This window comes from Patiria miniata, unplaced genomic scaffold (assembly GCF_015706575.1).
Source record: "Patiria miniata isolate m_02_andy unplaced genomic scaffold, ASM1570657v1 HiC_scaffold_5, whole genome shotgun sequence".
Taxonomy (NCBI): Eukaryota; Metazoa; Echinodermata; class Asteroidea; order Valvatida; family Asterinidae; genus Patiria; species Patiria miniata.
The window spans coordinates 38140862-38165692 of NW_024037072.1; the positions used below are offsets into that span (position 1 = coordinate 38140862).

General features: G+C 38.7%; 1 protein-coding gene across 4 annotated transcripts in view; it reads left to right on the forward strand.

Annotated features, from left to right (window-relative positions):
• LOC119740730 (GTP cyclohydrolase 1-like) overlaps window positions 1-19070 on the forward strand; it is a 36754-nt gene extending 17684 nt beyond the window's left edge. For all 4 annotated transcript variants that reach the window (XM_038216129.1, XM_038216127.1, XM_038216130.1 and 1 more), the window contains 5 exons: window positions 11996-12105; window positions 14400-14455; window positions 15894-15925; window positions 16921-17005; window positions 18417-19070. In XM_038216129.1, the coding sequence (XP_038072057.1) occupies window positions 11996-12105; window positions 14400-14455; window positions 15894-15925; window positions 16921-17005; window positions 18417-18543 (410 nt within the window). In that variant the 3' untranslated portion in view covers window positions 18544-19070. The remainder of the gene's footprint in view (window positions 1-11995; window positions 12106-14399; window positions 14456-15893; window positions 15926-16920; window positions 17006-18416) is intronic.
• Window positions 19071-24831: the final 5761 nt, after the last annotated feature.

The following is a 24831-nucleotide window of genomic DNA, read 5'->3' on the forward strand; positions in this document are numbered from 1 at the left end:
AATGTACATTGCCCGTTGTGTACCAGATGAAATAACCACACTTTTTGGTGATTTAACAAGCAACTTTTCCCGAGCTGCATAGGTATCCTGTACGCGTACCGTTTCTAATCATCCCTAATGTGAAAGGCCCTTGTGCCTGTATGAGCCCCCTCTCAGCTGTATCATTTGACATTTTATCTTGTAAAATTGATTGATCTCACTTACCGCACCTGTAACCTTTTATGCAAACAGGTGTACATACAGTACATGGAGATCAATAAAAAGTGAAAACCTTAGGTGGTTGAATAACACCTCTATTTTTCTTTTTTTCTTTTCATCAACACAAATTTCTGTCATCGGTCTCACGTATCGTATGTACACATTCTGTGTGTGTTCCTGCAAGCGAGTATGGCAAAGCGAAGATTTCCGAGATTTTTGTGGACACTGGCCACGCTCCAAACTATATTAAACACCGCTTTGTTAATTAAAAGCAAAACCCCCAGGCATAGCTTTTGTTACACGTATGTGGGCGGCATGACGTGGTTTGATCCAACCTGTTGACTAATTATTGACTTTTTTCCTCGTTGTACGTACGTGACATGCACAGGTAGATGAAGTGTTTACCCATCTGCCAGAAATTACTCCGACCTCAATGTATATCAACCCTTGACGGGACTTGACAAACTTTTAATACTGGACAGCTGGAACAAATTAAGTACAGTAATTTGCACAGGATACATGGATGTACGGTACTTCATGTACATGTACGTGCACAGTGTATCATGTACAGTACAGGGTAAGTAAAAAAAAAGCGAAACCCAAATGTCGGCAGTCCTTTTGATTTGAAAATCACAGGCGTGTGGAAAAAGGCACACCTGGATTTTTCCAGGCGTGTGGTTTTTCTAGGTGTGTGATTTTCTAGGTGTGTGATTCTGTGGTCCAGGGAAATTCAGGCGTGCAATTATTCACACTTCTCGGGAAGCTTTTAGGCGTGCTATGGCATGGGGGTGTGATCACACGCCTCAAATCAGAAGGACTGTGTCGGGACCATTGTTTTAGTGAAGTTCTGCATGTAGCCCTTTCAAAATCTAGGATACAAAAGCCCAATTCAAAGTCTTTCTTTTAGTACAAGAATCATTCAAATCACTCATCTACTTTTCAAGTTACATAATTTTAAACACAACCACCGTTTTAAAGTTCTGTCCACGGATCACAAAAAAGTAAGTGTTCTTTCAGCAAAACAAAACAAAATCATGTAGCATCCCTACATGAATTGTTTTGGTTTTGCTTAAAGAACGCACACCTTTTTTTGTGATCCGTGGACAGAACTTTAAAATAGTGGTTGTGTTTAAAATTCCGTAAAAGTACCGGTACATGAGTGATTTGAATGATTCTTGTACTCAAAGAAAGCTTATGAATTGGGCTTTCAAATCCTTGTTTTTCAAAGTACCCCCGGTACGTGCAAAACTTCACTAAAACAATAGTCCCGACATTTGGCTTTCGCTTTTTTTTTACTCTCCCTGTATAATCATGATATTACTAGATATATTTGGTACCTGAACTACAGGTAGACTGGACTATCAGGTTTCCAATAGTGATGAACTAAGGGTCCGAAGTCTAACTATCAGCTGTGCGAACAGATCTTCAGTTTTGTTTCCTATTTTCCATAAAATTCACATTGCAATCATAGTTGTTTATTTCTTTATTTACAGTCGAACACTTTTATTTAACAAGGTCCTTGGGACTTTACAAATTACCTTGTTATATAACAGGTACCTTGTATTAACGGTAATTAGTGGAAAACAAAGACTGGGGACCCAAAATTGTGCTTGTGATACTAGGGTACTGTATTTTTTGGCATTGAACCCTTTCAAATAACTACACTTCCTTCTTCGATTCATACTGCAAATCTTTGCCAAGGGCACACACACACCATAACCCCAGGCTGGACTGGAACCCTCAACCTGCCGAATAAATACCCGCGGATCACAAATTCAGTGCTTCAGCGCTCCAATGTTTAGGGAGGCCACGGCACTCTGATGTAAAATGGGATCATGCACACATGTCAAGACCCACTTTGACGATCGCCACTATACCCACTTAAACGAGAGCACTTGTTGGATGGCACTACAGAAACTTGACTATCTGATACCATCACAGATTATCACCTTGGTTCCAATCAAAGTGCAATTTGTTTGTTTGCAGACAGGAGTCGTGTTTAAAAGATGGGTCATATAGGACAACCATTTTGGACAAGTATACATGTGTAGGCCTCGTGGATTGACACAATTTTGATACAATCATGGAGAACAGTTCACCTTTTTGAGTTGGGGCCGGTTTGAATGAGTTGTGGCCAAATTGAATGAGCAGGGGTGTGAAATCTCAGCTTTAAAGCTGATTTCAGCTTTTTTTGTTTTGGATTTAGCTTTTTTCCCTCACTTGCTGTGTACAAAAGTATAGGAGATTTCCAAAGTTCAGCTTTTTTTACACCTTTTTCAGTGTTTTCAGCTATTTTTAATCAGTGGTCACTCACACCCCTGATGAGAAAACCTTGTTCAAAGTGGAGAAAGGACTGGTGCTGAAAACGTTTCTTCCTGAAATTGTATCGTTGGGAAGAAAATAAAGATTGAATGTGATTGGAAAAAAAGGTTTTATTTTAAGGCTGGGTCGGGCAAACTTTTTTACATGCATTAGCAACGCAATCCAATTTTAAAATGTACATGTAACCCAAATAAATGGTGCATGTTTTCTCAAAATGTTGTTGTTCATTATTCATGCTTTATTTTATTAAACCTTCACATCGAATTGCAGTTTAATTTACAAACATTAAATATTGTTGCACATTAAAATTACAGAGATTTATAAATACACAATGTGTAAAATACATTAAAAATAGGTTTACAAGTCACAGCACAATACACGCAAATAATTTGCCTCTTACCTTCATTATGTAAAACTTCAACAGGTTATTTGTTACGTACCATACTAGGGATGTTGCATGAGCAGTGTTGTTGTTTTAATCAAAATTCTACCCAAAGCAAAAGATCCTACTGTACAAATGTACCTTTAAATCATGTAAAGAAAATGATATGTGCGAACAGTAAAATGTGATGCGATCAAGCTACATGTAAATGAGTCGTTTGTCGACCCTGGTCAATTTTTTTTTACAGTTTGGAAAAAGGGCACAGTCTCAGCATTGTGAAAACTGCATGCTGATACCATCTTTTAAATTATGGAAGTCGGAACTCCAAGAAATGTGATGTACCGGTAGAGATGTGATGAAGTGGCCCTATTTTGGCCCATATCTCCAAATGGAAATTCCCGACAAACGACTCATTTAGCTTGATCGCGTCATTTGTTTTGTTGACTAAACTATGCCTCTGATTGGTCATCTGAAAACATTTGCAACGCTGAGCAACATCACTTTTCAGTAAACATTATAAATACATACATGTTTGTTCATGTTCTACATACATTGTAACCCCCGAGGACCGACGCACAAAGGGAGAACAACAGATCCTTTCAGTCTTCGGGAGTTGGAAACGGTCCTCTGTAGTAAGTTTGTGCGCTAAGTCTATGGGAGAGTGTTATATTACAGGGAAAAAGGGAAACACAAAGCATTGTCCTCGAGAGTATAGTAAAACAATTAATGTACAATTTGTGTACACTACGTATTTATTATTCCTTTGCAGCAGAATGCCTGATGCAGTCTTACATGTAGGACTCTGATTAATAATAAAAAGAAAATTCAGACAGAAACCCCTCTCATTCTGCAGGTTTATTAGTCACTCATTACTTGTGTTGTATTGGTTTGGCAGTGTGGTTAGTGTGTTGCCTCAGGATATTACTTTTCCTGTTATTGCACGAAATGAAAATGGTTGGAGAGACAGGCCTTCATTTTAGATCTTACGAATGATGATTTGCATCATACATGTACATGTACGGTACAATTGTAGTGTGTGTACAAGATGTACAATGTACATTTGTGTACATGGCCAGTTTGAAAAAGTTTGTGGTTTTACATATGTAAACAAAGTTATTACACGTAGGTTTGTGAAATGTCAATTTTTTATCATTAATTAATCAGCAGCATGCATCATGATACTTGTATTTGATTACATAATTTTATTCAAGATACAATGTACCGGTACCGGTACCTCACATGTACATTGTACATCAACAAACATAAGTCACATACGTATACATCATTCACCCCACGTTTTTTTAACTTGAGCCATTACTTTCATGTTGTTGGCAGTAATTGACAAATTACTATTTAAAGCCAAATTAGGACTCTTAGGCCCCCCCAAAAAAGTCTCCGGTTTCTGTTATGCGCGCACGTCGCCGTAGCCATGCGCGTCGGCAAAATGAAAACTTTTTTTTTTTTTCAATGAAAGATGATGTTTCAAAACCGCCAAACTCACTGGTTTGACTGGAAACCTGCTGCTGCACAATTTTAACGTGTTTTTGGATGGGGTTATGATCGAGAATAAGCTTTATGTGGCCTCTCTGGACTCCCATATATTTGCACTAAGTTTAGTCGGGCACCATTTGCAGTCATCAGCCGACATTTGAGGCAAAAAAAATCAGGTAAAAAAAAAAAAAACTGCGTTGCCGCACCACTTTTTGGGCAAGCTCCATACCAGAAACCGGAGACTTTTTTTTTTGGGCCTTATCAAGTGTTTTTTTCCTCTTCTGATAATGGTCTGAAAAATATTGCAGTTCTGTGATAATATTGTAATATCAGCCAAGCTACGGGGTATGTAAGTGACAAGGAGGAAAAAAATATTGACTCTATTTTTTTTTACTTCAAGCTTGCTTGTTTTTTCATTAGCTCATTCGTTTGTTTTAGTTCTTTCATTGGCAGTCAGTCTGCTTATTTATTTATTTGATACATGTAGCTCTATCAAAATAGATCATTTATTAATTCATAAGTAACTAATCAGCAACATACATGATATTATATCGTTTTTGCCTCTTAGTCTTAAGCAGATCTTCTGATAAAGATCGAAGCGTCAGGCCACTTTATATATTTCAGGTCAGTTCAGTCAGTAAGCAGTTAGCAGCAGTTTTATTCATTTTCATAAGTAACTAAAAATAGTTTGTTACTTGGATTTTTTTTTATTATTAAATGTTTATTATTACTTTGAATTCCCTGCTTGGGTTTGGTTAAAATGAGATGTGTTTCCTTTGCAACCAACAACCATTTTTTTTTATCCGAAACTCCAGATTTCTAGGTTGCGAAACTCCTCATGTCAAATCTTAGTCCGTCCTTACCACTGGGATGTGTTTGGACCATTTTACCAACATTTTCTGTTGACCTTACACAGGCAACACCTGGACATTTGATTCGATACCCTTACGCATTCAGGGTGGAAGTATTCAGGGTGGACACTTCGGTACAAGCGAGCTTCAAGTTGACTCAATTGATGCACCGGTATATCTGGGTTGCCCTTTTCCTGAAGGCATTTGGAGCGGTATTTGATATCGACTCGTGTGTATCAACAGGTCGCCTTCAAATGGCACATCCGTTTGTGAGGAATTATTGATTCAGTTGTCGGGACACTAGATACCGTAGGCACAGCCTCACCACAGCCGTTATTTACAATTGGAACAGCATTTGCATCATATTTGGCTTTTTTTTCTTCTTCAAACCTTGCTGGGTTATTTTTAGCTTACTGACCGAAAAAAAAACCTTATGGTTTAAAGTTCACTTGTTTTCGTTTCAAGATGTGTGTGCTTGTTTCATGCATTTTCCACAGGCTTGTGAGAGGATTATAAATAATTAAAAATCCTTAGAAAGGCCATGTACATGTATGTACTCGTGTACTTGTCTTTGAAGAACAAAATTCACATTGAATCAGAACGTTCTAATATGGATAATTTGAAAAAGCAAGCAACCTTGAATAACAAAATTTGTAACTGTGTATTTACATGCGTACATATGTGTATATGTGTAGAATGGGAAGTTTGGCTTCAGATAAGGACGTATTTTAGGTCAAATATGTAACTAATTAATGAAATGTGCACAGTCTCTCTGTTTATGTCAAAGACTTGTTGATAGATAACACAAAGGAAATTGGAAGATATTTACAGCATAATATTAAACAAAAAAAGTTTGTAAATCAATAAAGGTAATGATAACACTTAAAAATTAAAGGTAGAGTATATCATTTGCAGCTATCCAAACAGTAATTGATGAAATTGTTGTTGAAAAGCATACTTGGTTTAAAGATAGTAATGGCAGTAAACTCCCTAGTTGTTCAGCACCCTTCTTTAGATATTGAGCACTTTTGTTGCTTCAAACGAACAAAATGCACAGATGACAAATGATATACCACCTTTAAACAGTTTGTGTAATTTGGTAGATACAGAAGACTGCATTATTAGTAATAATTGAAAGATAAGTACAAGGTAAAGTCGCTCCTGAACAAGAATTACGTATCAGGCTGATGATGATCTCAGATTTCCTCGGCATGAAACAACTGAGAATATTTCTCGTCCAAAATTGATTCAAAGTAAATTGCACTTGTTAAGTTTGTATTGCATACGTTTGTACATACCTTTACCATTACAGTATTGTATAATAACAGCAGCAACAATTATATATTTTTCCCCCACAGAGATTCTCTAATTATTCACCATTATTGGGGTTGACCAATCCACCGTTAATTAGCTTGGCGGTGTGGGCTCTGTAGTCGCTGATACAATAAGGGCTCGTTAGTCCAGCCTAATTACGTGGGTTGTTGAACACAATGGAATGGAAATAATACCGGAGATCAAGCAGGGGGGGAAAAAACAGATGGGTGACAGCAGTCGCAGTCTTAAGGCGTTGATTTTGCAACATTTTTGATTGCAAATTTATAGACTGTCTCTGCGTTTTTCATTTGTTGTTGCCAAGGGCATTAGTGCAGGTACATTTGTAAACTTGTTTTGACAACGGGAGAAAGTGATGTGAAAAGCCTGTAATTCCCGACGATTTAAGATTGAAAGGTGCAAGTGGAGGCGGGGACTGGACACCATTTGACACTAGGTGGCAGTATTCATGTCAAATACTTTTACGCATGAATGTTCTAGGCATGCAACTTTTCCTCAGATCCGCTGATTTCCTTGTTATTTTACTTCTCATTCTGAATGCCATTAAGCCCAGTTCATACTCGGCGCGAAAGCGAATGCGAATTGGTGACATCATGGCAAGTATTCGCGCTGCGAATTCGAAAAGTTGAACACATTTTAACTCGGGCAAATTTCGCAGCGAATGTTTCTTGACGTCAAATTTGCTTCGCATTTGCATTCACACCAAGTATGAACCGGGCTTTACAAATGAAAAAAATACTGTACCGGTACAAAGTCTTGTGTGCCTTGGAATTTCCTCGTTTTTTTGGCTTACATATTTTCCATACTTATTCAATTAAATAAATTTATTCATGTGTACCGGGACATGAATCACAATTTATTTAATTATAAAAGCGTGGGAAATACGGATCTGTAAATGAAAAAAAAATGTTTTTGTAACATGAATCTTGTCAATTATCAGTCATGGTTGCCAGAATTGGTTCATGTTTTTGGTTTTTTTCCCCTGAGTTTTTGAGATACTTGTTCATGTAATTTCCACAAATCAATTATTAGCCTAATAGTAACGATACTAAACGATGCATGATTATCATCTTGGCATGGAGACTGTAATTGTAGTCTGGTGCAAGCTGCGTAATGAGAACCTCCGATGTACATACCGGGTACATGTACAGTCTGATGATAATCTCTTTAATTTTCCATTCTACTGCAGCTCACTTCAATTAATTCAGGGAACTAAGCCTAATAATAAAGGAGTACCAATGCAATTAAGGTGGTTGATGCATGGTTTAAACAAAATAACGGCTTTTGACGATTCGTTGTTTTTAACTACCATATCGCAGTTTATTTTGGGAACTACCGGTAGGCCTAATAATAAAGGAGTACCAATGCAATCAAGGTGGTTGATGCATGGTTTAAAGGGAAAATACAACATTTGCAAACATCAAAAAATAAAACTACCAAATCATTTTGAAATACCTTGCTGGACTGTTAGTGAATGACAGTGTAAAGCATCCTGTAAAATCATGGCACCTGGTATACTGTCATTTTCAAGAAAAGTGGTATTTTTGTATCAATTTCCAACGCTGGTCGGCCGACCAGCGTTGGAAAAACTGGCTTTTTGTCAAATACTGGCCCCAACTGACCATCGCACTTGTTTGCAATCGATTACAAACCTATGAACGGGTACAAGCCAGCTACCCGGTAGACTCCCTGACCTTACAATTCCCCAATGTATGTAAACTGCTCTGTTTCTTCTTATATGGAGTCAGGGAACCAGACTACAGGAAAATGATTGTTTTTCTTGGTTTTTATACCATTTTTGAACCCAAAACCTCAAAAAAGTCAGTGTAACTATATTTGCTATATATTTCCAATCCCCCAATTCCATCCATTTCTGAAAATTACAGCAAAAGCAAATGATGTATATTCCCTTACAAAATTATGGCTTTTGGCAATTCGGTGTTTTTAACTACCATATCGCAGTTTATTTTGGGAACTACCGGTAGGCCTAATAATAAAGGAGTACAATGCAATTAAGGTGGTTGATGCATGGTTTAAACAAAATTACGGCTTTTGACGATTCGTTTATTTTAATGACCATATCGTAGTACTGTATATTAGCAAAACGTTGTCCAAAAAGGTCAGGCAGGTAATATAGGGAGTCCTGAATGTGGGTGGTCGTTGCAGGGTTTAAATGTGCATTTTGACGTTTCATTGATTTTCATGACCATACGGTAGTTGTATAAATTTATATTTTGATAATAAGGTTTTCCAAACAGCAAACGATTAAGGAATTGGGGCGATTCGCAATGCAGTGCGCCACCAAGAGTTTGCCATGGAGAGTCCATTTTGCAAGTTTACGGTCAACAAAACACAGCCCATTTGAATGAGTGTCATTTAGACAAACTCGAGCTAAGTTGTTATAGATTGGGGCATAGCGTTCTGCCGCCTTACAAAAAGCACCATAATAATAAAAAGAAAAGAAAGGGCAAACATATACTCGAATGTACAAAAGTACTGACCGGAAAAACTAAGAATTTCAAATGTCCCGCGCTGCGAATTTGTCGACCATCTTCCACAATGCACTGGGAAAAATTAACTCTCCGTGGCAAACTCTTGGTGGCGCTCTGCATTGTGAATCGCCAGAATTGTCCAAGAAGTATTCTATGGACTCCGTAAATGCGCAGTAGATGACACTTTGTATGGTGTAAATCGAGGATTTTCTTTTGTTCCTTTTCCCTTTTCGTTTTTTCGCAACAGTTCTCATTGGTTTTGTACACGTTTTCTAATCGAGGACGTCCTCCATTTGGTTCCTGTCCTCGATTCACCGATGATATTGCACCTGTGTGTCCTCGATTCACACCATAAACAAACGCAATGTACACGTGTATGTCCATACTCGTTAACTCACAAATGGAGCGAAGTACCGCTATGCGCGGCAACTTTTTTTCCCTGTAGAATTTTCGCATGAGCATCAGACGTCATCGGCAGTGCGTTTGAATGTCCCTCCAGGTCTCCTCCAACTCTCTGTTACCATTTAGGGGGTACTACATGTAGGGCGCTGTGGTCCAATGGTTACGGTGTTCGACTCGTGTGCCGTGGTACATGGGTTCGAATCCTGACCGGGGAACATGGTGCTTGTGCTCTTTAGCAAGGCACTTTACCATTATTGCTTCGTCCTTCGGATGGGACGTAAAGCCATAGGTCCCGTGTGTTGTGTAATGCACGTTAAAGAACCCAGTAACACTTATCGCTAAGAGAAGGGGTTTGCCCCGGTGTTTCTCGCAGTGGCTGCAATGTGCGCCGCAGCACCTTTTAAACCATTATAAGGTGCTACATAACGGGTCTCATATTTCTCATAAACTTTATTTACCTTTCTTTAATAATTGACATATTTTCCAGCGCCTTGAGTACCTAATTGTTGGTAGATACATGCGCTATACATTTGTAAGACTCCATTATTATTATTATTATTATTAAGAAAGTCTTTTAGAAAGTATTGAATGTGGTTGGTTGTTGCAGGGTTTAAACATGTACATGTACTTGTTGATGACCTGATTGATTTAAATGACCACATGGTAGTATGATATATTATAAAAAAAGGTCAACCAAAAATAGCAAACTCGTTTGCATCAAATAAAGAGCTTAAGAAGATATTGAGTATGGGTGGTTGTTACGTGCCGGTTTACATGTTTGCATTTTGACGGCTTATTGATTTTAACGAACATCTGGTACTTGGTAGTACTTTATTTAGAAAAACGTCGTCCAAACACTGAACTTTTCAATTTGGATCAAAATTTCAAAGAGGTGTTCTTTTACTTCCGTACTTTTTTTCAGCGAAGCGGAAAATCATGGCACCTGCCCCGTACTTTTGCCAATTCTAAAGTTTGGTTGCACGCACATGTTGTACGGTATATGATGATCGTGCGATATCTTTTGTGCTTGGCCTGGTTCTGTCCTTGTCAGGTTTGTGGCTCAACATTTCTTGTCGAGGTGAAACCTTGTCTGTGGACCTGACTATAATATTTGCTCTGTAATGGACCTTACATGTACAATGTAGAAGTTATTGATGTATGTGTAAGTTTTGGTGAACTCTGTCACTGGCATGTATGGAGCCCTCACCCAACCCCTTTCTTTTGTATGATTTAATGTATCTCGGTAACAGTATAAGCAATGCAGGAATTGTGCTTGGTCTTCACACCACAAAATGCCAGGTTTTGAACAAAGACTAATAATAATTTATGTGGTGCTTATAGCGCTTTCAAAGCACTTTACAATTATTACATGTATACTGGCGAACCCAGGATTTGGTTTTTAGGGGGGGGGGGCTCAAAATTATTTTTTTTTTACAAATTTGCTAAAAGTTGAATTTTTTTCACAAAATTTTGCCCAAAATTAGGGCGGCCTATAATTTTGACGTTTGTGGCACCACTTACACCCCTATTATTCTACTCGAAAACAGGCCACATTCATATTACCAAGGCCAAATCGTGGGCCAAAAAAAAAAAAAAATACAAAAAAAATATTTGACAACCTCTGGTGCGCCACTGAATTATTATCCCTATTCATTAAATAGAATGGGAAAAGGTTGAACGGTCAGACTCTGAATTCCTCAGAACTGTGTTACTGTATCTTTCTTTGCTTGGAGCGATGAACCAGGGTTTGTATCAATTGGGAAGTCCATTATTGTTGAATCAGCTATCAGGCCACCATGACCTTGCTGTAACCTTTTAAAACTCTAGTATGAATAGCGATAAGAACGGAACAATTCCAAGATATTTGTGGCCGGGGTTCGTCAAAAGCACCTTGACCGCTTCATTTTATTCCATGGTATATTGCATCATTAGGGTGTAACACAAGTACTGGGGTATACAGTCTCTAACACTTTAGGCATTCTGTTTCTGCGAGTGGCCCATCACAAGGCCCTATTTAAGGTGTGGGCTACACAAAGAAAGGATTTAGGGAAATAAGAAAAAGAAAAAAGAACATTTCAAGTAGAAAGATACACGTACATATACATAACATGTATTGGCGTTGCACTTGTTAGTAGGGCTGAGCATGGGAACCAGGTACCCAAGTGTATGTACATGTACCTGACCGCTGATGTCAGGAACCGGTTCCAGATTATGGGATCAGGTACCCTGAACCATCTTTACAAATTATTTAGTACCTTCTCAATGACAATGAAAAGGAAAGGTTTTGAATGCCATTTGTGGGGAATTTTCAAAATGAAACCCATGCTACATGTGCAAACAAAACATATTTCACATTATGACGCTCACAAAAGTTGCCAGTTTATACATGTACAATGTAAAGCTGTAAAACCCACTGTACAGTGTACACACAAGATTGTTGTTTTTGTACTACATGTATGTATTCTTGAGAGGATTGCCGATATTTAATGATTTTTTTTCTCCTTTTCTGTCTCCCTTTCCTGTAGATGTACTGAATGATGCAATATTTGACGAGGATCACGATGAGATGGTCATTGTCAAGGATATTGAGATGTTCTCCCTGTGTGAACACCATCTTGTGCCTTTTATTGGAAAGGTAACACATCCCCCGTGCCTGTCCCCCCCCCCCCAAAAAAAAGAGAAAATATAAGACGCAAAATCTGAAAAGAGAGACAATTCTTGATTTTTGCTTTTGTACAGGGTGAGTCAAAAAGAAAATTACCAAATTAGAATTGAATTGTAAAATACATTTTTTAACGCTCCATTTCATAAAAATAACATGGGGATATAGTACATGTTATTGACTAGTAACTGTGAAAATTCCACGTAATTTGAATACTCTATTCCCAAGTTATCTGTTTTAATAAAAAGATCACAAAATTCAGCTGTCTAATACTGATTATTTACAGTCCTACCGGTAAAAACGGTTGAACACCCATTAAATACAACTTTTCCACCTCCATGAATGAACCAAATCTTGCAACAGTAAACAGACAGAAATTGCTATCCATATTTCAGAGAAAACAAGTTGATTTGTTCCTCATATTCAAAGCAAAAAATCTGACACTAAAAATATAGTTTCAGTCTTGTATTTGAATGCCTGTGTGTAATCTGTAATTCTCACTCAGCTCAATAGCTTCCAATGGCATTCCATGGACAGTTATAAAAGATAGATTCTTGTAGTGAAATATGCATAACTTGATGATGTTGATGATGACGATAACTTCTGATAGCATGGATAAATTGCAGTAATTCTTCCGTTTTTTTTTCTTCAGATGAGTGGAAGAACACGTTTGCTCTTTGAAGACATACTTCTTTGGTGTATCAAATTTGATTTTTTTTTTCCAAGAAAAGACATCATTAATCCAGGTTGCATTCATTTTGACTCACCTTGCGTAATCCACAGATTAAATCCCACTGTTGTTTTTGTGTGCAATTTTGCCCAAGAAAATTTCCCCACTTTTGTGTTTCCAAATAATTGTCTATCCAACCCCCCCCCCCCAAAAAAAAAACTCCATACAGTTTCAAGTTCATGTAAACTTTTAATCCAGCATAATTCATAACTCAATTCTCTTAATTGCCTCACACAAAAAATTCAAAACATTCTTTTTATGTTTAACCGTAACTCTCTCAAAAATTTGACAGGGATGTATCCCTTTTTATCAGATACTGTGTTGGCCCTATTTTGACATACGAACTCTGGGGTCTGTCAAATATACTGTACAAGTAGCAACTCAAATCAGACAAAGTATCTAAACACACCACTCCTTTTTATCATCAGATTTTGCTGTTAAAGTTCAAGTAACTTTGAATACATTGGTACAAGAGTGCAGGCTAGACATCTGTCCTTGGAATCAGTATGTGTTGATCAGCATGCACACACAAAAAATCACATTACATGGCATTTACTCCTCCACGAATAAAAAAAAAACATAGAGTGTTGGGGTGGTTTGAGGCAGCCTGGGGAGTAGCAGGCGGGCCGGTTTAGGCCGGATTAAGCCAGATTAGGGCGGTTCAAGGCCTGCTGAGTTAAAGGAATTCACGTGTTTGAATCATAGCACTTTGCAGATATTGTTTCCTGCCAAATGATTTTGTTTTGGGGAGGATGATGTAATAAATTCATCGATGAATCAAAAAGTTGGTCTTGATAGGACATCCTACATGTATGTGCTTGAACGATGCCCCTCTCCCTGCTTTGACCCTTTTGAATATGCACCCCTCCCCACCACCATCCCCCATTGGGGTTTCCCATTGGTACAGGCATGTTGGGACTGGTTCTGGGGTCAAAGGCCAAAGGTCAAGGTCACCATATTGAGTTAAAGGTTAATGGTTCCCGGATGATAACTTGACTCTGGCTGAGGGGTTTCAACAGCAACGCTGTTATTTTTTGTTCCTGCAGTTTTACCAATCAGCAATCAAAGAGCGATAGGCCTAACATGTCCTAAAGAGTCAAATTTGGCAGGTAAAATATTGAAGCATTTTCAGACCAATCTCACAGGGCTGGTCCACAGGGTGTCCAGGTATGGAATTCCTCCCAGGACTTTCTCCAAAGGCCAATGTTTGTTAAATATCAAGTCTCTATGGGCTCTGTTTGCGAACAAAGAGAGAGCGCTTATTTACCCCTTTCGAGAGACCTAGCTGTATAGGACCTACTGGTTCGTGCGCGTGTTGTGGGAAGTACCCACGACTAACTTTATTCTGAATGTACAAAGCCATAGCGTCTTCGCGTGAGCGTCTTCGCGTGAGCGTCAGATGCCGTTGACAATGCATTCGAATGCCACTCCAAGTGGTGTTTCCCAACTCTCTCCTCCTTACTGTTGAAGGGGTACTTGTGCATGGAGCCCATAATGAAAATATTTGAAATTGATTGTTTCTTTTGGAATTTTGTAGGTATCCATCGGATATCTACCCAACAAGCGCCTTCTAGGGCTCAGCAAAGTGGCAAGGTATGTGTGAATTCCCTTAGAAAATTTGGTTGAACTTACTCATGTCTCCAACACAAATCTACATCGTAAAGGGAAATACAATAAATAATTCTTTCACTTTCAATGAAAATAAATCATTGCGGTAGTGGTTTCGGGGAAATTTGTGATGTTAATAAACATTGTACATGTTTCCTTTTTGGCTTTTCGGCAAGTTTTAATGACCAGTGGCGTATCCAGTTTTAATGAAAGTTTGAATGAAACCGTGCTGTCATTGAAAATGACCGTTTCTCACTGAATTCATGAACACCAGGATCTGGAGTTGACAAAGTTGGGACTGTCCGTCCCTATTTCATGTAATGTTGTCACATTTAACGTCCTAATTAAACCGCTCATTTTAGTCTCATGGAACTCTTTTCTTATTCCATTGCATTTTGAGGAAATACATCTTTTAAGAATTGCCTTGGTAATATATGTCATCCCGGATGATTTTGCAAATTGGTAAATTGATATATGACTGTCATGTTTACACAAAATTTTTCCAATTTTTACGCAAATTTATACATTGTGCATATGTACATTATTTTACATCCACCCAAATATTCTAAAACTAGTCGTGTTGCTTGTTTTTTTTTTAAACATATGTTATCCTGGCAGGTGATTTTGCAGAATTGGTAAATTGATATACCATACGACTGTCATGTAACACAAACCACTCAGACCTTCGAAATGTTTACCCAAGTGCAATGTACATGTACATCCACCCAACTATTCAGCAACTATGTAGCTTTGTTGCTTGATTTTTCAAGCCATTATCAGTTTGACACATGAAGGGGACATATGAAGGAATCCAAGGGGACATATGAAGGTGCCAAATTGGCCAATAATTGACATAAATCAGCCCAGAGCATACATAGTGCGTGCTATTTGCCAGGTCTGTCAAACTCAGTGTTGATGGCCACAGAAGATATGATGAGAAACGTACATTGTTGATGTTAGCCAAACATCACATTAACCTGCATGCACTTGTACATGAGATACATTTGTAAACAACACACTCAACAAATAACATTTGTGCACATCACGTTGTGGTATTTTTTAATAAATTAGGGGTAAAGTGTGAATTTGCACAGATTTGGCAACAGACAACATTCTCTTCAGTACTACAACCACCTCTGGATTTTGTATTTAGCCTAAAATTTATCAAAAGTCTTATCATTATGACAGTTTCTCGGCCCCAAAGCTGAACAATTTTGAATACCGTTTTTGCCCTTTTGAAGTGGTGTGGTGTGATACATGTAGATAAAAATAACATTGAAAATGGGCGTCTCTGCCTACATGCCTAAATCACCCCGATCATGGGAATATCTACCCAAATTGATTTTTGAAATTTAATTTCAGCCAACTTTATAAGGTCAGTTTTCCTGACTTCTTTTGTACAATGTATTTCTTTGTATTTCAGGATCGTGGAGATATACAGCAGAAGATTACAAGGTATGCATATAAAGTCAAGTCATCCATTGCAGTTGCTCAACCATGGCCATATATCAATATGAATGGCGAATATGAATGCAAATATGAATGCTATATAAAATTATAATATACCGACAGAAAAGTCCGAATATCACCACCCTGCCCGCGTCGTAACAACCATTTTGTGCAATATTTTATGGGGTATGAGACAAGGCCAGTTATTGGATGAAAGTTTTGATTTTAAAATCGACGGAGGAACAGTACATCCAATCAAAACAACTGTCTGATCATGAAAATGCTTGTGAGGTCAAGTTTAATTTATCAAAACAACTTTTTAAGTAATTTAGAGGGTCTAAAGATGTTGCCAGTGAAATCCGCCAAGCTGTCAAGCAATTTACTAGCCTTTCCACACAAAAACGCACGGCTGACAAGAAAATGATTCTAAAAATGACGAGGGTGAATTAACTTCATTCTTTCCAAAAATATGCTGACATGAAAGAATAAAAGAGTCTTTTCCTTTATGGAAACAACAACTTTGTGCAGTGAGCGAGTCTCGAGTTGTGACGAGAGAAGTGAAATTATTGGGATACGGCAAAGACGAACGTACAGGAAGAAATTAATCATTAAATTCAGAAAGAAAACCCCATGAATTTGTGTCTAATTTTATCAACTGTTTTAAAGGGTTAAATTATTAGATCTGTTTATCAAAAACACTGACAAAATTGCCTCAGAATTGAGTCTGAAAATACGCCATTTTGTATTTGAGATAAGAAAAAAATGCGGGCTAGTGAAAATGCCCGCAGGCTAGTTAAAGAGTCCGTTTCAGTAGCCCGGCTGGCTAGTGAACAGAAAAGTTAAGGTCGAACCCTGGTTTAACCAACTGGTTCGTGTCAGAACCACGCATCTCACTAAGAGATATCATTCACATGGTGTTACCACAAACCTCTCATTCATTGATCATATCCACAATGCAAACCCTCGAGCCTTATTTATTCTTTATTGTATCTTTTCCACAGTGCAAGAACGACTGACAAAACAGATAGCATTAGCCATGGTTGAGGCCATATCGCCAATGGGGGTAGCCGTGATAGTCGAAGCAACGTAAGTCTGGAGTATCACACATTGCCAAAAACAGGTCACACAGAAGGTACCAGGTACCGTACCACGAACACGCCTCACAATGGCCCATTGTCTCCTACATGTAGCTCAATTCATAGAGTGTCACTCAGGCTTCAAATGCTGTGGGCCAACCTTTGGGGTAACAACAGCACCGGTGTCCAAGGTGAATGACGGAGGGTTTTCAAGTTCAGTAAAAAGAATGGAGGTGGAATTTCTCCCGTGGACATGTATACGGAACTGAAAGGGTGTTTTATAAGTATCTTCGGGGAAGCTATCGACACAGCAATGGGAGTTGGTAGGGGACTGTTGATACGGTGTATTATATCCTGCTGTTCAGTACAATTCAACTGTTGTGAAATGCTGATTGGGGATTAAAAAGGGGAATAACCCCGGATTGAGAGAAGTCTTCCTGCTGTGACAGGATTCCAGGCATTGTTGAGTTCTCAGATAAGATACTTGTGCCACATATGTAACTATACACATTTTTTGTTGATCTTAAAATTTCCTGCAAAAATGTCAGAGCCCACTTGTATACATGTACCAGCACATTCAAATCCAGTTAGTTACATATGAAAATGAAAAAAATAAATACTGTTTATTCAGATATTTTGAGATACACACATGCACTCCTGTATTCAATATTTTAAGGTGGTATTTTGTTCTTTAAATGTGTGGTCGACTTGGAAAGGATTTGGAGGTTAATACATTAGAAATAGACCTGAGGTGTATTAAATGACGCCATAGTTTTTATTTACATATTGCACTATCTGAGGGACACCAAGCTCCCATAAGAAAGCGCACATGTAAACAAAGCGTGACATCATTATGTTTCAGGCCTATTGAATGTGATTTTCTTGCCGAAATTTGTTAAAACAAAAAATGAAAATGACAAGATTTTTCAGGACTGTCACGCGCACATGTACATGTACATAATATCCCTTAACCCTCCTGCTGTTTGATCATTCACAGGCAGTCAAAAACTCAATCCTCTCCCCCTGCCAAGTCTTTTAGGCAGACTAGTCACCAACAGTCAGATCATATTCCTGTAGGCACTGTGACAGTCAAATTCAGTCAACAGACAAAAACAGGCAAGAAATTGGCACAGCTGGCTTACCGTATTTATAACCTACAGTCGAAGCATAGCTGTACCAAGTTACATAAACAGTCACAGCCAGTCAATCCTGCTTCACCGTTATGTAGGCTGGGAGCTCTTAACTGTTCACTTGATTGAGTTTGACTGAAATGACATCTTTGCACAGAATGTATGTTTGCATAGATATACATGTAGAAGGGTTTGGTACCGTGTTTCTATATTCGCCGATTGCGGAGGATGAGAAAATAAAAAGAAGAAGTTTCACTATCATAGTTGGGTTTTTTTTATTTCTGCTTACAGCCACATGTGTATGGTGATGCGAGGAGTCCAGAAGCTGAACAGTAAAACCATCACCAGCACGATGCTGGGAGTCTTCCGCGACGACCCCAAGACCAGAGAAGAATTCTTGTCTTTAGTTCGCTCCTGAACAAATGAAACCAACAACACATAATTTAAAAAAAATGCCTGGCCAAAGTATTCAAGGTGCTTATAATTACCACCTGTCTTCGTCAGCTGTTCTCAAATGTGGGCGGAGTCTTCCCTTAGTCTGTCCTTGCCTGTCTTTGTATTACCCTCTTGCCTCTATTGGGTCTGTGCACCAACTGTTGGTGGCGGTGTTTCATCTGTGGTCTCTGTACACAAGTGCCCTCCTCAGCAGGGAGAAACGGAGGAGAGTGGTTGATGTCTGCTGCCGTGGGCCCTGGCTCAACTACAGTCTCTGCAAAGGAAGGTGCACATTCGGACAAAAATTGGTCCTGCATACTGTGAAGCCCCACGTATTTATTCTGAATAGTGTACAGGACCAGTTTACTGTTTAAGCGTGCACTGTCCCCTATAGTCCAGCGGATATGTGACAAAATGTCGATGAATTGTGCACTTTTTTTCTTATATGGTTGCCACGCCCCTAAAAGGGTGTGTTCGAGATGGCTCCACATCTGGAATTTTTTTTCTCATGAATATAAATGTCTGTGGGACGTTTTATTCGTTCATGAAATATGGGCACAATGTTTTCCAAGGTGGGCATAATAAATACCCCCCCCCCTTTTCTTTTAATGGCTGCCACGCCCAAAAAGATACTATTGTGGTGGCTCCGAATCTTGAAAACACTGATAATCTATATAATTATGTCTTTGTGAAGTTTCCTGCTTTTGTAACAAGTGGGAAAAACCGTTTTCAATGCGGGCACGACAAGTCCCGCCCCCCTTTTTTTAAATGGATGCCACGCCCCTAAAAGGGTAAATTTGCGATGGCTCCACATCTAAAACATTTTCTCGCATGCATATAAACATCTGTGCCAAGTTTCACGCTTTTATGCAAAAGTGCACAATTTTTTCACATATCCGCTGGACTACTATGCATACTTGCAACCAAACGTTTTGTGCATTTTACAATAGAAGAATGATTGCCTCATACTTAGGGCTGTGCATTAAGGATAGTACAGGAATCGGATACCCGATTAAAATAACATGGGCACCCGGATACCCATTAAAGAAACCTAACCTCTAAATTCAAATCTCGGAAGTTGCTGTTCAGATTGTTCATTAAGGTCCATGTGATAATACTACCACATCGGTGCATTGATGCGGCAAGATACAGGTGTATACAGTGAGTTCAACTTATGTAGCTTTAAGGTGTAAATTGCATTTTCGCAAGCATCATGTAGGGACTGAAAGCCCAATTTGCCTGTGGACCAGGGCAGGAATCGAACCCGGGCCACAGCGGTGGAAGGCGAGGACAGTAACCACTGCGCCAACCTGACTCTCTTTTAAGTTGAAAAAAGTTAAACGCACTTGAGATATTTTTATGTGCTAGATTTCGAAATTTGCCTTGCGTGTTTGGAAATATCTCACAATTTTTGAAAGTGTCATTTTCACTTGTAACCAGTGCCAGTGAAAGTGCAATGATCATGTATGATAATTTACTGGATGTAAAGTGAGTGCGCCCTCTATAGTTATCTAGCCAATAACATTTCTAGAATCGGTGGAAGAATGGTTTGCCAGACAAGTTACATCAATGGTCCGTGTTTTATGCTTGCAGATAGACCATTATCATGTTGCGGCCATCTTGATTTTTTCCCATTCAAATCAACGTAACTAAAGCGAGGCTGGAAGGGATAATAGTCTGGTTCCTTTTTGCGTAAAAAACATCATCATTCAGTACTGTTATTGGATACAGGGAACATGACTGAAATGGTGGCAGCATGATAAAGGTCTATTGCATAACAGCTTGCTCCCCATGTACATGTACATGTACATGTACATGCTAAGACTTGTATCAGACTGGATTTATGCTGCGTTCTCCAAATATTTGAATTTTTTTCAAGGAGTATCATAGTGTACTGATTATATCTGAACCCCAGTCCCGAGTTGTTGTTATTTTTTTTTTAGTTTTCTTCAGGCAAAGATACAAATAATTCCACAAACACAAAAGCAATCCTGTAAAAAAAAATACAGTAAATAAGAACAAAACATTATTTTAAAACGTAAGTGATATTATTGTTTTTAATGTAATTATTAATGGTGTCCTCATTATATGTATACAGTGTACATTGTTAGTCTATTTTAAAGGGGTAACTATGTGGAGAGATTGTAAGTGTATTCACAGAAATTAGTGTAAACTCAAATCTTGTCATGATTTATATTTTAAATAACATTGCATGCGTGTAATTACATTTGTTTGAAGTTTTGAGCCGTTATCACCTCTAAACAGTGGCTGCGGGAAAAAAAGCGAAAACTTAAGTACTGTCACCGTCCGCCTAATCAAAAATCAAAAAGGTACTGTAAGTTGTCTTTTGTTGTGTCAAAAAAAACCCCTTTAATTCTCTGTTTTGCTTTTGATTGATGATTCGCATTTTATAAAATTGGGTTTGGAAAAATATCAAAATGTACCAAATGAATGTTACTTTTCCATGCATCTAATCGATAGTTCAACCAAATTCCAGAAAAATATACGATTCAGGGTCAAAAACAAATTGTGATATCCAAAGTCTTTCAACATAAGTACTCGTTTATAATCATTTCCGTGTTTAAAAATCGAGAAGACATCTTGGAAAAATCCGGCCACCTTATTTTTGAAAAGTATTAAGGGTCCAACTTTCATAAAAATTAAGAATCTGTGTTTTTCAATTGGTGATCACGTCGTGTTTACGGCAGTGTGTAAGATAAAAAAGTATTCTTTGGTTGTATTGTTGGTTTATGCTTTGTGGTTTTTAAAAGAATGATTTTATTCATCTTCAGGCCAATTTCTACTGCATGTAAGTTTGAAAGAGGGTACAAATTCATGACTTTTGAAAGTGACTTTTGAAACAAACCCCCATGGTGGTCTGATTATAGCTGGTTGACTTCAGAAACCTGAAAATAGGTCTGGTTTTTGTAAATTAATCTCTGCTGTGAAGAAGGTTTGGTTCTGAAAGTTATTATTTTGATGTTTCAGACAATGTGTGTTCTGCCAAGCTCCCTCTTTTAGAATCAGCCTTTACTTACAGGGAACTAGTGTTGAAGTTGAGTCCTTCACAAGTCCAGCCACAAGTCCAGTCACAAGTCCAGCCACAAGTCCATGACTAGTCCATGACTAGTCCTTTCACAAGTCCAGTCACAAGTCCAGTCACAAGTCCAGTCACAAGTCCAGTCACAAGTCCAGTCACAAGTCCAGTCACAAGTCCTTTCACATGCCCAGTCACATGCCCAGTCACAAGTCCAGTCACAAGTCCAGTCACACGTCCAGTCACACGTCCAGTCACACGTCCAGTCACACGTCCAGTCACACGTCCAGTCACAAGTCCAGTCACACGTCCAGTCACACGTCCATCACAAATCCATCACAAGTAAATCACAAGTCCAGTCACAAAACCAGTCACAAGTAAATCACAAGTCCAGTCACAAATCCATCACAAATCCATCACAAGTCCAGTCACAAGTCCAGCCACAAGTTCAGCCACAAGTCCGGCCACAAGTCCAGCCACAAGTCCGGCCACAAGTCCAGCCACAAGTCCAGTCACAAGTCCATCACAAGTCCATCACAAGTCCATCACAAGTCCAGTCACACGTCCAGTCACAAGTCCTTTCACATGCCCAGTCACAAGTCCGGCCACAAGTCCGGCCACAAGTCCGGCCACAAGTCCGGCCACAAGTCCGGCCACAAGTCCGGCCACAAGTCCGGCCACAAGTCCGGCCACAAGTCCGGCCACAAGTCCGGCCACAAGTCCTGCCACAAGTCCTGTCACAAGTCCTGTCACAAGTCCAGTCACAAGTCCAGTCACAAGTCCTTTCACAGTCCTGTCACAAGTCATTTCATAAGTCCAGTCACAAGTCATTTCATAAGTCCAGTCACAAGTAATGGGGTGAACAATGACAAAGAAATGCTTTTGTAACAGTTCATTTGAATAGCTAAATGATTTGACTTCAGACTTGTGATGGACTGCAGGGACATGGACTGGACTACAACACTGTTACAGGGGAGATTAGCCTAAATTTCCTGGACACTTTTTCCTTGGAATCTCGGTGTATATCCTCAAAAATCACCAACTTCACAGCTTTGCAATTGAAACTTTCAAGAAGTATCCAACCCCATTTGAAGGAAAAGTGGCTTGGCAGTACCGTCCTCAATCCTGCAAAAGCCTACAAAATAGAGGAGTAATTGTTACGATATTTATTTTCTATCTGCAAACTTCAAATTTTCTTTCTTGTATCCATTTCACAAGCTTCAAATCAAGTATTCTGGTTTTTAAAAGAGTATTACGTGCATACAAAGAGTGCTGCAGAAGGATACTGGACAAAAGTTCATGTCGTGGAAAATGTCACTCCAAGGATCCAAGTACTTTTGTATCAGCACGCGTTTCTTGTTTAGGCCAATTGACCCTTTTTGTCACACATCTCTGCATTAATAGAATGGCATATATTTATAGGCAGTGGTTCATCATCAATCATGTATGACATGTCATCTTTTTGGGAAGCGTTCCCACTTGGTTCTGTTATTAGCTTGTAGTGTTAGTAGTACTAGAGACGTACTCGACTAATTTGTTTGTCAGTCATTATATTTAATGTAAAGTTAAATTTAATAATACAATTACTTTAAGCTAATTTCTTGCATGCATGCATGCATTGACAGTCCCGAGACAAATCTAGAAAGTCACTAGTCTAAACTTGTTCTTCCGTGTGGCATGGTAGGCCTATGAATTCTCATTTCGCCGGTGACCACAGACAGATGTTTGCACATTAAAGCATGTTAAGTCTCCATTGTGGCTACTAGCGTACAGGAAATTAGCTTTGCCAAAACAGGTTAAGCCAAAAATGGCAAATACACGTACACTGTTACGACTCGCTCTCAGTGAATTTTTTTTTTTTGGTATAGGGGCTCCAAAACACCAATTTCGATAAAAGTTATCATTCAATGATTTTCTTAAGTAGTGTATCTGTATCTGTGTTCTTCTGTGCAACGCCTGGTGTGGCACTTTGAGTTCTTCTTTAGCGTTGTGCATTATGTTCTGGCAATTGCCTTACTGTGACAAAAAAAACGCGGCAAGGGCCCAATTTCAGCTCATAAGCCTCTATCAGCAAAGAAATTTGCCCAAGATCAGAAAGATATTTGTCAAGCAAATTTATAAGTTTAAGCAAGATTAAGATGATTTCTGTTTACCACAAAAAAACTGTTTAGCACAAAAAATTGACTAGACTCGTTCCCAGTCCCACCATCATTGATTTTGACTTCAAAATTATGTTGTGAGAGCAGGAACCAGTCTAAATACTTGACCCCGTAAAATTTTAGGTTTATATCGGCTTCCTGAAGTTGGGCTCTCTGCTCATTTTATTATGTATTTTCTCTTAAGGTACAATTACTTGTTTGGCATATGTAGGCTATTGAACCCCCTCCCTTTTAAAACGACTAGAAAAACTGTTGAACAGTAGTTGTTGACAAACGAAATGAGTTACTCGTTTCATTTTATTCTCTTAATTTTACTGTACATGTATTCTTCTCAATCATGCATGATATTCATTTTAAAACCCATCTTCATATTGTGATTTAATTTGTATATAAAAGAGTGGTGAAAAATATACTTTATGAAATAAAATATAGTACATTAAAATGTCAAGGCGTGCCATGTGAAGGAAGTTATTTGGTTTGACTTGAAATGTGTATTAGAAACTTGACAAATGAATTGCTCTGGTCTAATCCTTTCATCGAGAGGGCGTGCTCAAACCCTCCTTGGGTTTAGTAAGTAGCTTGAGTAACGCCAGCTCCAATGCTCATCAGGAAGTCGAAGTATAGAGCTGGAGCTAAAACTATGTTGTAGATACTAGATTCAAAAATGGTCCCTTTTCCCTCTAGTAGAATCCCAATCCAGATTCCATTAAACATACCTCGTTATATGAATCTGGGTTGGGATTAATAAGGGAAAAGGACCATTTTTGTGATACAGATACAGAGAGTCCCGTTTTTTAAAGGCCTCTTAGAATCTAGTATCTACAACATAGTTTTAGCTCCATGTCGAATTCCTGATGAGCAGTGGAGCTGGAGTTACTTAGGTAGGTATTAAGTAGGCCTGAAATTATATTCGCCGGACAAATCACAATTTGCATGCCCTCACGTTCTTTTCCCGAAAATTGACAAAAAGTATGGCGTCGCGCACATTTGTCGGCGGCGCATTTTTCCAGCTCTGGCATGAAGGAATCATTTTGATCATTTCAGTTTCGATACCAGACTTCTTGCAACACGTCCA